Source organism: Gadus morhua, chromosome 1 (assembly GCF_902167405.1).
Source record: "Gadus morhua chromosome 1, gadMor3.0, whole genome shotgun sequence".
Taxonomy (NCBI): Eukaryota; Metazoa; Chordata; class Actinopteri; order Gadiformes; family Gadidae; genus Gadus; species Gadus morhua.
In genome coordinates, this window is record NC_044048.1 from 16,001,037 (window position 1) to 16,013,238 (window position 12,202).

At 44.2% G+C, this 12,202-nt stretch overlaps 1 protein-coding gene across 1 annotated transcript in view; it reads right to left on the reverse strand.

Annotated features, from left to right (window-relative positions):
• rerea (arginine-glutamic acid dipeptide (RE) repeats a) overlaps window positions 1–12,202 on the reverse strand; it is a 92,526-nt gene that overhangs the window by 17,862 nt on the left and 62,462 nt on the right. Inside the window, 4 exon segments of the mRNA XM_030370048.1 lie at window positions 1,236–1,316; window positions 8,031–8,129; window positions 9,858–9,957; window positions 10,268–10,392. Of these exon segments, the coding sequence (XP_030225908.1) occupies window positions 1,236–1,316; window positions 8,031–8,129; window positions 9,858–9,957; window positions 10,268–10,392 (405 nt within the window).

Consider the following 12,202-nt stretch of genomic DNA (forward strand, 5'->3'; position numbering starts at 1 on the left):
ATGTCAACTTTAATAGAATTACTGAACAGAAAAATACATGTAGCCTGGTCCCCACAAAAAACGAGGAAAGAAAACAACCCAAGCCATGTATGGCAGACATTCTTTGTTTTCAGCTTCAAGGTTGCCGGATGGTTGCAGGGTAAACTGCTAGGTTCTGGGTTAATCATTGTTCGGAATGATTCCCTTTCTGCTACGTTAATAGGGCACAGGTTGGTTTAACGATTAATATAATGTTAAAATGCTCACACACACACGTATGTATAAGGGGTGGAGCTCTGACAGAGGCACATCTCTCTGCCAAGGAATATAAACAAAACAATCTCAGCCGCTGGGTGCAACAGATATTAATTCAGCCTGTCTACCTACATTTCATGCCTATCAGCAAATGGCAAGGCTTAAAACTACAGACATGTCACTTCAAAGTGAAATGCAGTGAGCGACTCATTTGATTGGTTACGATTCACATTCATCCATGCTGATCAGGATGGAGAAGTGTTTCATGCACTCAACCGGATGTCAAATGAGACATCGGTCCTGTTGGTGGTCGGGTATTCTGTGACGGAAATTAAAGAACTGTTGACCTCATTATATAAACAGTGTAACAAGCTTATTAAGGCAGGTAGATATAATAATTGATTAATCTCACTGAACTTGGAATAACAACTTTCATACTATTCTGCGTAGTTCAAAAGTAAACTTCCGATGCAATGACAGTGAAAGAACAGTATATAATAAACACAATGCACTGTGCTGTGGATAATGATTCACGTCACGTTTACACCTCTCATCACCTGCCTGCCAACTATAGGTGCTTATAAACCCTCAATGTGTTCAGATGTATACTTTAAATGGCTGCAAACATGGCCACGGCCTGGTACTCAGCTTGGGTACAACTAAATGTTTCATAGCAGCGTGCTGAGAGAGCAAGAGAGACACACGCACACAGACACAGAGAGAGAGAGATATAGGACGGTATTGCAAAGCAGGGGGCTTAGGATGGCAGGCTGATCTAAGTGCTTATCAATAAGGCCTCAGGTTAGGAAACAGCTGCACACTAAACGCCACATTAAAAATAAATGTTTACTGTTGGAGCGGTTCTGCGTATCCTGAGACAAATGTGGCTCGTTCCATGTGCCATGTCTGAATATAAAAACTAACATTATAAAAAGGTACACACGTCTCTCTTTCACTTTCAAACACCCGTTCTAACCAAGAAGGAATGAACATGAACTTACCGTTTCTTTGTTGGGAAGAAGCTCTTTCCTGATCCTGAAGAAGTTCTTGCCAAACTGTCTCAAGCCTTTAATGAAGCGTTTCTGGAGATGAACATAGAAGAGAGACACAAAGAGAACGACAACAACAACATCAGTTAGGGTTTGTTAGGTCAGACCTTAATGTGACATGTGAACGACACTAGCCTCAGTTTAAAGTCCGGATTAAACACAGATTTGTCTGGGTACAAAACAAACAAGGAAAGGACAAGTCATAGTAAGAGAGAAGCTAAGACGATGTTGCCGTGTTAATGTGCACAAGGAAGATTTATAAATTATTATAATGTTTCCCACAGAACAGTGGATGGCACTGCTGATCATAGAACTCCGAAGTTCAAAGTCACAATGTAAACTTGAGTCTACAAAAAGCAATGCCAATGCCCTTAACACAGGCTTGTTTGTCATATAAAATATTACTGCTTATTTATGAACAAATAAATATATCTGAAATCTGACCATGTCTAACTGGCACAAACACATAATAAACAAAAATGTCCAAATCCCTTCAAAAAGGCAGAATATGTAAAGGACACAGGGAGCAGCGCAGTTACAGGAATCGCTGCCACATTACATGTCCTGCCTAATTCTGACATGTAAAACTTAACTGTGACCATACGGTCAAATCCAAAACAAACACAGCAAACCACAGCAGCAAACAGGAATAAAGCGTTAGAGAAAAGAGAAGGTAATCCCCACCTAAATGCATTTCTTCTCCTTTAAGAGAGCCACAGAGAGCGCGAGCCATAAAAAGCCGAGGCTGAAAACATTCATAACCAGCGAAGCAGACAACCAACAGATTTACTTTCTTGTTCCAGAGGCGAGCCCCGATCCTCCGTGCTCTCAGCCAACCGTTTCCAAGTAACAAGCAAGTAACTCCGGCGTAAAGCGGGGAAAAGTCCTCAGGGAGACGGGGTACAAATCTCCTCATCCAGCCACAGGTAAAAGGAAAAATTAGGGAGCAAATCCACAATGCTTCTGTCGGTACATCGCTTCTTTTTTTTTTACAAGCAAGAAATAGCTTGTCACTCTCTGCTCCTCCACTACAAAGGGGAAGGCTTTACATGTGATCTTTCTGCTAGAGAGCCTCTGGTTCACAGTGGCCTGGAAAACCCGGGGTGGAGTTCTGCGCTCCATCCTGGATTCACACACACAGCTCTCCGTTTCAGGACGCTGTGCAGGCTGTCACACGAGGGCAGGCTTAGCGTGTCCACCCCCCACACACACGCCTGCAGAGACAAGCTGGAGCCCTTTCTTTCTCTCTCACTATTAAAGCAAAGATGACCCTTTCCCTTTTAGAAGACCAGCAGTACTTGGAACGCACTCGGAGGCACAAGCCTTACTAGCGGGAGTGGGAGAGGGCAGGCGGGCAGATGCAATGTGTGTGTGTGTGTGCAGAAAAAAAAGGGCTTTGGACATGTCGGGAAAAGACAAGCTGGTGGGAAAACCAGACATGGAGCTTGCAAAGTAATCTTTCCAGCCCATTTACAGTATATTATGTAACCCCAGATTGTTTACATAGTGAGCTTTGGTAGGGGACTGAAAGGGCAATATTACTGAGTTAACACATGACTCGTCTGCTACAGCAACACAGACACAACCAGATGTCTAAATCAACAGAAACTACTGCTGAAAAATACACAGCAAACAAGGATGCACAAGCTCAGAAAAAAATGACACGCTTCAACAGGAAAACATTTGTGCCCCAACAACAAACAAGCAGAGGCACACGTCTTCGCCAGGTGTGCCTAGCTCAGCGGCGGCCGTGAGGGGGGTTCATTTGCATTAACAGAGCCAAGGTGTAGCGGTTGATTAGCCAGTAGATGGAGCCATCTCCAGTACCAGCGCTGCAGTTTGGGTTCCTTAACCACACTCGAGGGCTTAAAGGGCAGACAACCACATGATTGTCAGTCAGTGGAGATGAACCAGACGCGAGAGATGGAGAGATTAGGATACAACAACAGGGTGGGCTACGGAGTCGGTGACCACAAACCCACGTCAACCTACCATGAATGGTTCCCTCTAATATTCGTCTTCATAGTTTGCGTCAAGGTATGGGAGGGGTCTTTAATATGCTCTGGGGTGTCATATTGTATCCCGGACCGGGGGTTGGCGTTTCAGTTACCTGGTGTCTGGATAAAGACCCGCCGTGACACAGAACTCTATCACAGCCAACCGACGTCATTCCTCTGATTATCTCCATTTAATAACATTTCCCTACAGTACCGTTTACACTGCTTATCTGTCTGTGGTTGCCGTGGGGTGTGAGGGCTGTGCTCCCCTCCCCACCCTCCTCTCCCTAGACGGTGGGCTCCTCCCCCCCCGGTCCTCACCCTTCCCTCTCTGCACGTCGGCTCCATTTTGAGGCTCCATTTCAGCTGCCTGGGCTCACTACTCCCCAGCCCTGCTAATAAATCATCCGCCAATCTGCTCCATGAATCGCTCTGCCCCGGCTCCGGTTACTCCAGCCCTCCGTTGCTAGGCAACACACAGAAGAAGGAGGAGGGGAGAGGGGGAGGCTAAGCGCGCCAGAGAGAAGGCGAGTGAGCCAGATAGAGTGAGATAGAGTGAGCCAGCGAGAGCGCACGCAAGCGCAAGAGAAAAAGGCAGCAAGGCAGCACTACCAAATGGCCAGCCAGTGAACAAGAAAAACAACAGGCTTCTCTCAGTGAGAGATCGTTCCAGAGAGCTGGCTACCCTTCTTCTCCCTCCCTTCTCTCCCTTTGTGTCTAACAGAGCACTATTGTGGCGCCAGGGAGGAAAAACATAAAGGACGGAGTAGAAAGAGAGCATATGGCTCAAAAGGTCATTGTGGTGCGTGCGCAGTTCCTGCCTCGGAGCGGATTATTAAAAGTTGTAGAACTGGTTAGGATCACACGGGATATGCACAGAGATGGCATCGTAATGATAAGAGGCAAAGGCACAGGGAGGGGAACGCAATTCAGATTAAATGTCATCCGGTGGAAAACACTGACGCAAGTGAAATGTTCAGACTCTCTATGTACGGCGTGTCCAAAAGGCACACAAAGCCACTCTGAGTCAATACAGAGTCATTGTACTTGACTCGTTGTTTAAAGCTGACCTTTCCGGGCATGCTGTGTATAAACCCAGAGGAACTGTGGACAATCAGCCAGCTATCCAAAACCAATGGGAAAAAAGCCCTGTTTGTATGCTATGAAATATCAGTTCGTAATGAGATTGGCTACGGTGCACTGGGGGAAAATCACAAGTGCCAGATATGAAACGTCCCCGTGTTCACATGGCATGACCGTCCTAGTTTAGATATTCCAAACTTCTTTGTATCCCCTCACGGCCACCGTCTATATCTCTTTCCAGTGGATGACGTGCTGGAGATTGTTATTTTGTTTTGTTAAAAAAAGTACAGTGTATTCATGGCTAGATGCTAGATGCTGGCTAGAAGTATTGGCAGGCGAGAAACATCCTATATTTCCTGTGTACACAAAAGGTGACAGGAAATTCCAGCCAACACCCATCCTGCCTCGCTATTTGGTTTCTAAACAACTGTAAAGAGCATTGCAGGCGGGGCAGCATAACGGTAATAAAATATGCTGTCAGCACCGTGCTCCGGTTTGAACCCGACAGCGGGGCCGTGTCTTCCCAGTCGGGGGGGGGGGTTTGAGGTAATCATCGAGGCAGACATTAAGAAGACTACACAGGATGAAGACAGGAGGACATGGAGCATGAGGCAAGGGTTGAACTATCCGTCTCAGGGCGCATTCGGCCGGGCGCTCATCTCCGGTATGTAGGCTTGTTTTTCACCACTTGAGGGCCTGCAGCTCACCCCCCCCCCCCCCCACGCCGGGCACAGCCGCGGGGCTGTCAGGCCCCCGCACGAGCCATCCGTCAGCTGAGGACCCTGCCGGGGATAAGCCAAGGCACAGCGCACTGGGCTAAGGACTAGAACCCCCCACCCGCCTGACCCTGTGTCCCCCGTCAGTGATAGATCTACCACCCCCCTCTCCACACCGCTCCCTCTCTCTCTCACAGGGACAAGGAGCTGCTGGGAAGGCCAACTGCCTAGACAGCACCCCCTGTTGGCCAGAGCCTTACATACACCACTAGATGAATGAACTACTTCAAGTTTGAGGAGGATTTTCAAATTATGAACTCACTGAAGAATCTGAAGGCAAATGTATTTGCTGATAAATGTCATGCCACTCATTAAAATGGCGTTGCATAGAGTACATGCATTTTCTTTGATTATTATTATATATATTATAATTATATTTTCAAACAGGGCTTGTTCTATATTGAGTACACCTACACATTGAATAGATATGCAAGACATATTCAGGGGTCTAAGGACTATGAAAAAAGCAAAAAATATAAGCCTGCGGGTGCATCAGTGTAAACAAATGCCTTACTGAAAAGATTAAGCCTTAATTAAGGCATTTAACTGTGGGTGAAAAAACTATCTACTTACTGCACCATTAGATTAAATATATTGCAAAATAATGCTAATAATTAAAGATTGCCAAGTCATTAAAAAGCATCAACACTATCCATGACAAAGTCAGAAATAATCTTTTCTTTGTTCACATCAAGTTCATTCAGTCATTCATTTTAAATCCATTATGTTGGGGCTATAATTCTACCATTATTCGGCTGTAGTTAGATTTTATTAAGCAAGTAGCTGGGTAAGAATTGGGATGTTTGTAGGGTTTAATAAAAAAAGGGAAACATGATACATTGCTAGAAATGTACTGGCCTGTATGGAAGCTGTGGAAGTATTACAGCATTAATAGATCGCTGAGCTGTCACCATGTAAGCATTACTTTATGTTTACATTGGCATGGCGATAAAAGTGTTAAGAGCTGGTAGCGTCGTCACCTTCTTCAACTCCTTTAATAATGATGATTTAAGAGTCATTGTTGGTGCTGGTGTTCATTTCAAAAATACCATTGTGGAAAAGGAGACAGAGAAAGACAGGGAGAGAGCCTGAGAGAGACTATACTTTACAGACTGTCTGAGAGTCCAGACACAGGGCCGTCGTATGTGGTATATGGCCACAGCTGCAGACACGAAGAGCCGAGGGTGGGGGGACAGGCGCATGCATGGGGTGTCAAAGGGGCTGGAGGGTGGATGGGTAGAAGAGACCTTGCAGACAGGCTGAATCTGTCATTTTAGTGGCTGCCACTGTCACCTTTATTCACATCTCCGGATGTATAGAGAAAGGGGAGAGGAAGGGATAATGACCCTGTTCCTGGAGGGGACTGGTCGCGGGCATGAGGAGGAAGAGGAGAGGCCACGCAGAGATGATGAATAAATGAGGAGCAGGTGGGGCAGTGTCAAGGCCGAGGCCAGCGTTTACACCTGTCCCTCAAGGCTGCGCGGCTGGAAAGGCACAAACGGTAATCAGACGAGTGAGGGACGCCTGGCTGGCTTGAGCCCGGCCCAATGAAGGACAGCGCTACAGACACAGCTCATTGACTGTCTGGATTGCATAGCTGTTTAAATTCAGCTGCAAAATTCATTCTGTTATGGATTGCAATTCAGCAGATTACAGCTACGCAATTATAATACAGTGAAACTGATTCCTTAAAATCCTTCAGTAAACTACACTGATATGGTTAAAAGCATATTTCTTATTTTATGTACTTTTGCCCCACCATGCCTAAGGAAATATGCAAATAAGAAATTTTACCATTTGAACAAGTAGTGCAAGACATGCATAACTCATTCTAAAAACACTTCACAAAAGAAAAAACCTTATTTTCCAGCCCACATTAGCCAGCCCCAAGCTTGCATGAATAAAAATACCTCAATGCTGTTAACTGAAGGAAGGACGACTTAAATAATTGCATTATTCTATGGCCCTGCTACGGTTGCCGTCCTTATTCTAATGTGTCCATGTGTTCAATTACAGGATAAATAACCCCATTGGTTGTAATTTGATCTGAGTGGATGGAAAGCCTACCTGTTAGACTCCATAGTAACAGACCAGTAAAGTATCTGGATTACCATGAACTGGGTACAGCGTCCACATTACTGGTGTCATGGACGGAGAAAAGCCCTTGAGATTTCCTATTATCAAAAATTCGACCCAAAACACAAATGTAGGTTTGCTTGGGTGTGAGACGTCTAAGCTTTCCAGTAGCGTTGCTACTATTCAAACAGTGCATAGTACATGTCATGTAGCAGCAAGGACAAAGCCTTTCATCTTTACTGTTTTGACATGGTTATCTTCAGTGCTCCCTCAACCCCCTCCTGCTACTGATCTCTGTGTGTTGTTAGATGAGAAAGGGCAGCAGCCATTTTCTGGCTGCCATCCTTTCCACACCGCTGCTGCAGCAAAATTCAAATCTAAATTCAAATTGAGCTCAACGTGAGCGGCTCTCAATCTTCCCCTAACCCTCCCCCCACCCACGACCGCCAACCCTATCCCACGTTGCTGTCGTTTCACGGTGAGGATTTATTCAGAGGGCGATAAACAGGATGCAGCTGCTGCTCAGCCTCGGCGCGGCGTCTGGGCAGCGAGTGACGTCCTGTGATCCCCGTCCAGCAGCAGTGCTGCCTCTAACTGGCTAACAACAGCACCCTCTAAAGACACAAGCCTGCCTGCTCACAGGAGCCATGGCAGACGGACAGCGCACAACCCAAGTAGAGCCGTAGATACATGCCTGATGCCAGAGCCATATGGAGAGACCTCTAATGATGGAACGTGTGAATGATGTTCATTAAAAACAAAGAGACATGAACTATATTTCACAAAAACGTATACATTTTTGAACAGTGCCTTACCACTTCGTCCTCGGACCAGCACTTCTCTATGAGTTTGGGTACGGGCTTCTTGACCAACCGCTGAAGAGCCTTGCCGGCATCGTAGCTGCTCTCGTGGAGCTGAGGAGAAGGAGAGCGAATGTCAGTTAGAAAAGGTTCTGTCGTGTAAAATGAGCTGAATAAAAGGTTAATTGTTGAAGATGTATAGGCATGATGAATAGCTGAGCTCAGGTGAAAGTACCAGAGTAGAAAGATAATGATGAGGTACAATAGTATGATACATAGTCGTATTGGTTTGATAGGTAGAGGTTTCAGTATGATAATAACAAAAGGTAAGATCTTATTTGTGCTAGTAACTAAGTAAAGTAAAGAAAAGTATTATTGATGATATTTGTACCTAGTTCGTCTGGTTTAGGTCACAGAAGGATTTGGCTTATTCTTGGCATATACATACTAGAAACATAGCCTACCTAAATTGGTGGTCTAAACGAAAAGCAAATAAAGGGGAGAGTGGCCATTAAGAGCCATTCTAAAAGCGAGGTTGACAATGAGGTAAGTCAATGAGATGAAGCGAAAAGATATACTGCTCATTGACTTTCATTGTAAAATATTTTTTTAAAGTTCAATATTTTAAAAAGTATACATAAAAAAATATGAACGATAGCGCTCGATTCCAAGCCAAGGGGAACATTTTAAAATTGGGATGGAGTCTCTTGGTGAAGAATCATTGGAGGAGAAAGGGGCCAAAGTTGGGAGAGAATAATAAAGAAAAATAATAATAAACCCAGAGAACAACAAGAGTTGAGTGCTGGCTGAGGAGCACTCACCTAATAAAGTCTAGGAATAACAATGGCAGAGCGCTGCCTAGCAGCACTCACCTAATAAGGGCCCCATCAACAGTGCCTCGTATTTCAAACAGTCCATGTAATGCAATAGATAGTAGTTCATAACATCAAATAACGACTGGAATATCCATCTCACCATGTCAGCATTCTCAAAACCACAGTGTCCGCAATATCAACATGAATTTAATAAAGCGTCTGGTCATTTTTCTTTATCTACTCTGTTTTTTCTAAAAGGAAGGAAATCCTTTTTGAACTACTGCTACTAACAGCTTGAGGATCCCCCTGTGAATGTTAACGCAATTTCTTCTCAATTGAAGGATTAAAGAAAAGCGGTCTTTCACTGAAAGTCTCCGTCAGGAGCGGAGACCGCACGTAAAGATCTGAGAGGCGAAGCGGTCATAAACAGCAGGGAGAGACAAAGGCATCCTGCGTGCGTCTATAAGGCATGCGTGTCCCATCCCATCGAGGAAAACATGCGGAGCAGCAGCCACCGGCACGTCAACAAGCAGCGTTCAATCGGAATTGCAAATGAGGATAGGGAAGGTCGCAATACCAAGACCTGCTCCGTTATGTTAATTCTCTATTTCATAGAGTTGGAATATAAATGCCCTGTTTATGATGATTCCAATCTCGTTCGCACACTTGATTCCTTTGCATCCATTTCCAATGTTGCTTGCGCACATAATGCATTCAGGCGGGGTCAGGTGGACTGGACTGTAGGATAGGTTTGTTACACAACAGTGGAATGAGGAGCGACTCTTGGAGGGAACCACCAGTTCATCTGACAATTATTATAGGAGAAATTTGGTTTTACAATAGTACACCACTGACTATAGAGGGAGCATGTAACAACTGAAATCAGCTGATCAAGCAGCTGGTTGGACTAAAAAAAAACTTGGATACTCTTATCACCCATAGAATCCTCAAAAGAGTCAGATCTAAACCCCAACTAATGCTGCAGAAAGGACATGGTTGGTGTTGATTCTTCCGTGTTGAAACTCACAGTGTTAAGTGCATTAAGTGTAGTGTCATCTCGAGACGCTGCCAGACACCCGTCTTCTGTTGAGCCTCCGTCGCACATTCCTGCGAAAGCAGCCATGCTCCTGTAGACACAGGGGAACCCTCCATATCAACATCTAGAAGCACTACAATATGCATATTAACCAAGATGATATGTAACCAGTAATCATTTCAATGAAACCACTTCAAATTTTACAATTAATGTATCTTGTGAATATGGTCTTTACCATGTTTTTCATTGTCATTGTATTGTATTGTATCGATATTTGGATTTGCATTATAAGACAAACAATAATTCAACCAAATCTGAAATATTGCTTTAAATGTATAGAGAAGAACATTTCTTCAGCTGGAGTTTACTTTAATGATCCACTGAACTTTCTCCTGCTTTACCTTGCGGCTCTGAGGTACATGAGGAGGTCACAGTCGTTGACCCCCGGCATCCAGACCAGCTCCTCATTTTCGGTCACAGCCTGGCCGCCGGGAGAGGGGAATGGCTGCAGCTCCGGGAGCTTGGCCTAATTAGACCCAAGGAAGGAGAGGGACAGATGGTGTCACACCGCAAATAGCACGCAGGCCTCAAGAAAATAACAGCTTTCAGTCACTTGTCATCTGCCTTGCACTGAGCTCCGTCAAACACAATGCTACACTTTCTCAAATTCTTCATTGCAAGGGCACAAATGCTAGTCTACGAATCACCATTTGAGACTCGGGTAACCTTTTTGGGACAGCTGCTGAAGTAAATATGGTGCAAAACACCTGTGTCAAATAATGTTAATTCATGGACAAAATTTCCTGTATGTGTATTTATGCTTTGAGGAGAAATTATTGGTTATGGGTCTTGGCCAAGTTGGGAGCCAGGATGACGGCAGAAATGGCGACCCCCCCTACCACCGAATGTCCCAGCAGTCTTCCAGTGGTTAAAAGGGCAGGGTCATTTACCCATCATACTGTCTGAGCAGAGATTTTCAAATCCAAACAAGGTTCAACCACTGTGGAGAACAATTTCGGCAGCCGTTCTTCTGCTATCCCAAAGTGCGTGCATGTTCCCATGTGTTGCAGCCTTCTTGTATAACTCACGATCCTCATAAAATAAACAAAATATAATATATTACTTTATGCTGTAGCCATCTCTTTAGAGCATGAATTTGGTCTTTACAATGCATTTTCATAATTTATTTGAACCACAACGAGGCAAAACAAACTCCATACAATTCACACTAGTTCCCAAAACCGTAGCTAAGCATTATCAAGTCATTAACCAATTCAATGTTAGCATTTTCCTCCTGAAACTAGCAGTAGCTAGTTGGCATTGACATAATAGAAAATGACATCAAAACAACATTAGTATGATAAGGTCTACCTTACTTACCGGATAAATAACTTTGCTTGATGGGTAACTGTCTTGACAGGTCATGACAACAATGCACTGGCAGCGGATGACACTGAATGTACTCCATAAAAAGGTTCCCAAACAAGCCTCTTTGATCGGCCAAAAGGCTTCCGTGGACTCTCTCAGTGCCAGCCCTCAAGCATCACCATGCAGTATTTCAAAACAGGGCTTTCGCAGCGCAGATATATGTTGACTTTCTTCCTAATTCCCATTTAAATTTTGAATCTTTTAATTTGTTTAGTTTAATTTGATACTACAGTATCGCAAGTAACTGCCATGTGAGGGAATTAAGTGGCTTTTGGATCAACTCTTGTACATAGTACGACTCGGTTACGCCAGAGGTTCTAGGTTTTAAAGAGGGTCACACACTAGACAAGCCACAGAGTACCCCAACGTATAGCAGTAGACGTGTGCAGTAGGACAACGCACGTCGGAAGAATCAACTTTAGGTCTTTGGGTGATGGGTGCCGACGAAGGTTTTGAGCATTGCTGGAAGTTATAGAACGGCTGTATGCAGCACTTTTGCACTTTTAAACAAAACTAAACCTAAACCTACTATACACCTGCAGGGACTTCAGCTGGAAATAGGCTAGTATTACGAATTGCAATGAATCTCATTTTGCTAGATTCATGACTTGTTTATGGTCCCATACAAATGAATGTAATAAACTGAACTAAAAACGTAATTTCCAATAAGGAAACATAGCTAAAAAAAGTGCTTTGTATACTGTGCATAACATTTATTTTTATTGGTGGAGGAGCACGAAGAGTGAGGGAAAGATATTTCGAGGCTCTGCCTATAAAAAAAGAAAAAGACCACCTATGCAATTAAAAAAAGATAAAGACAAAAAAGATATTCCAATACTTCGACACAGCAGCTAAAAAAGGTGTGTGACCACTAAGTTAGTGGCACAAATGTTAGTCTTGATCCCTGA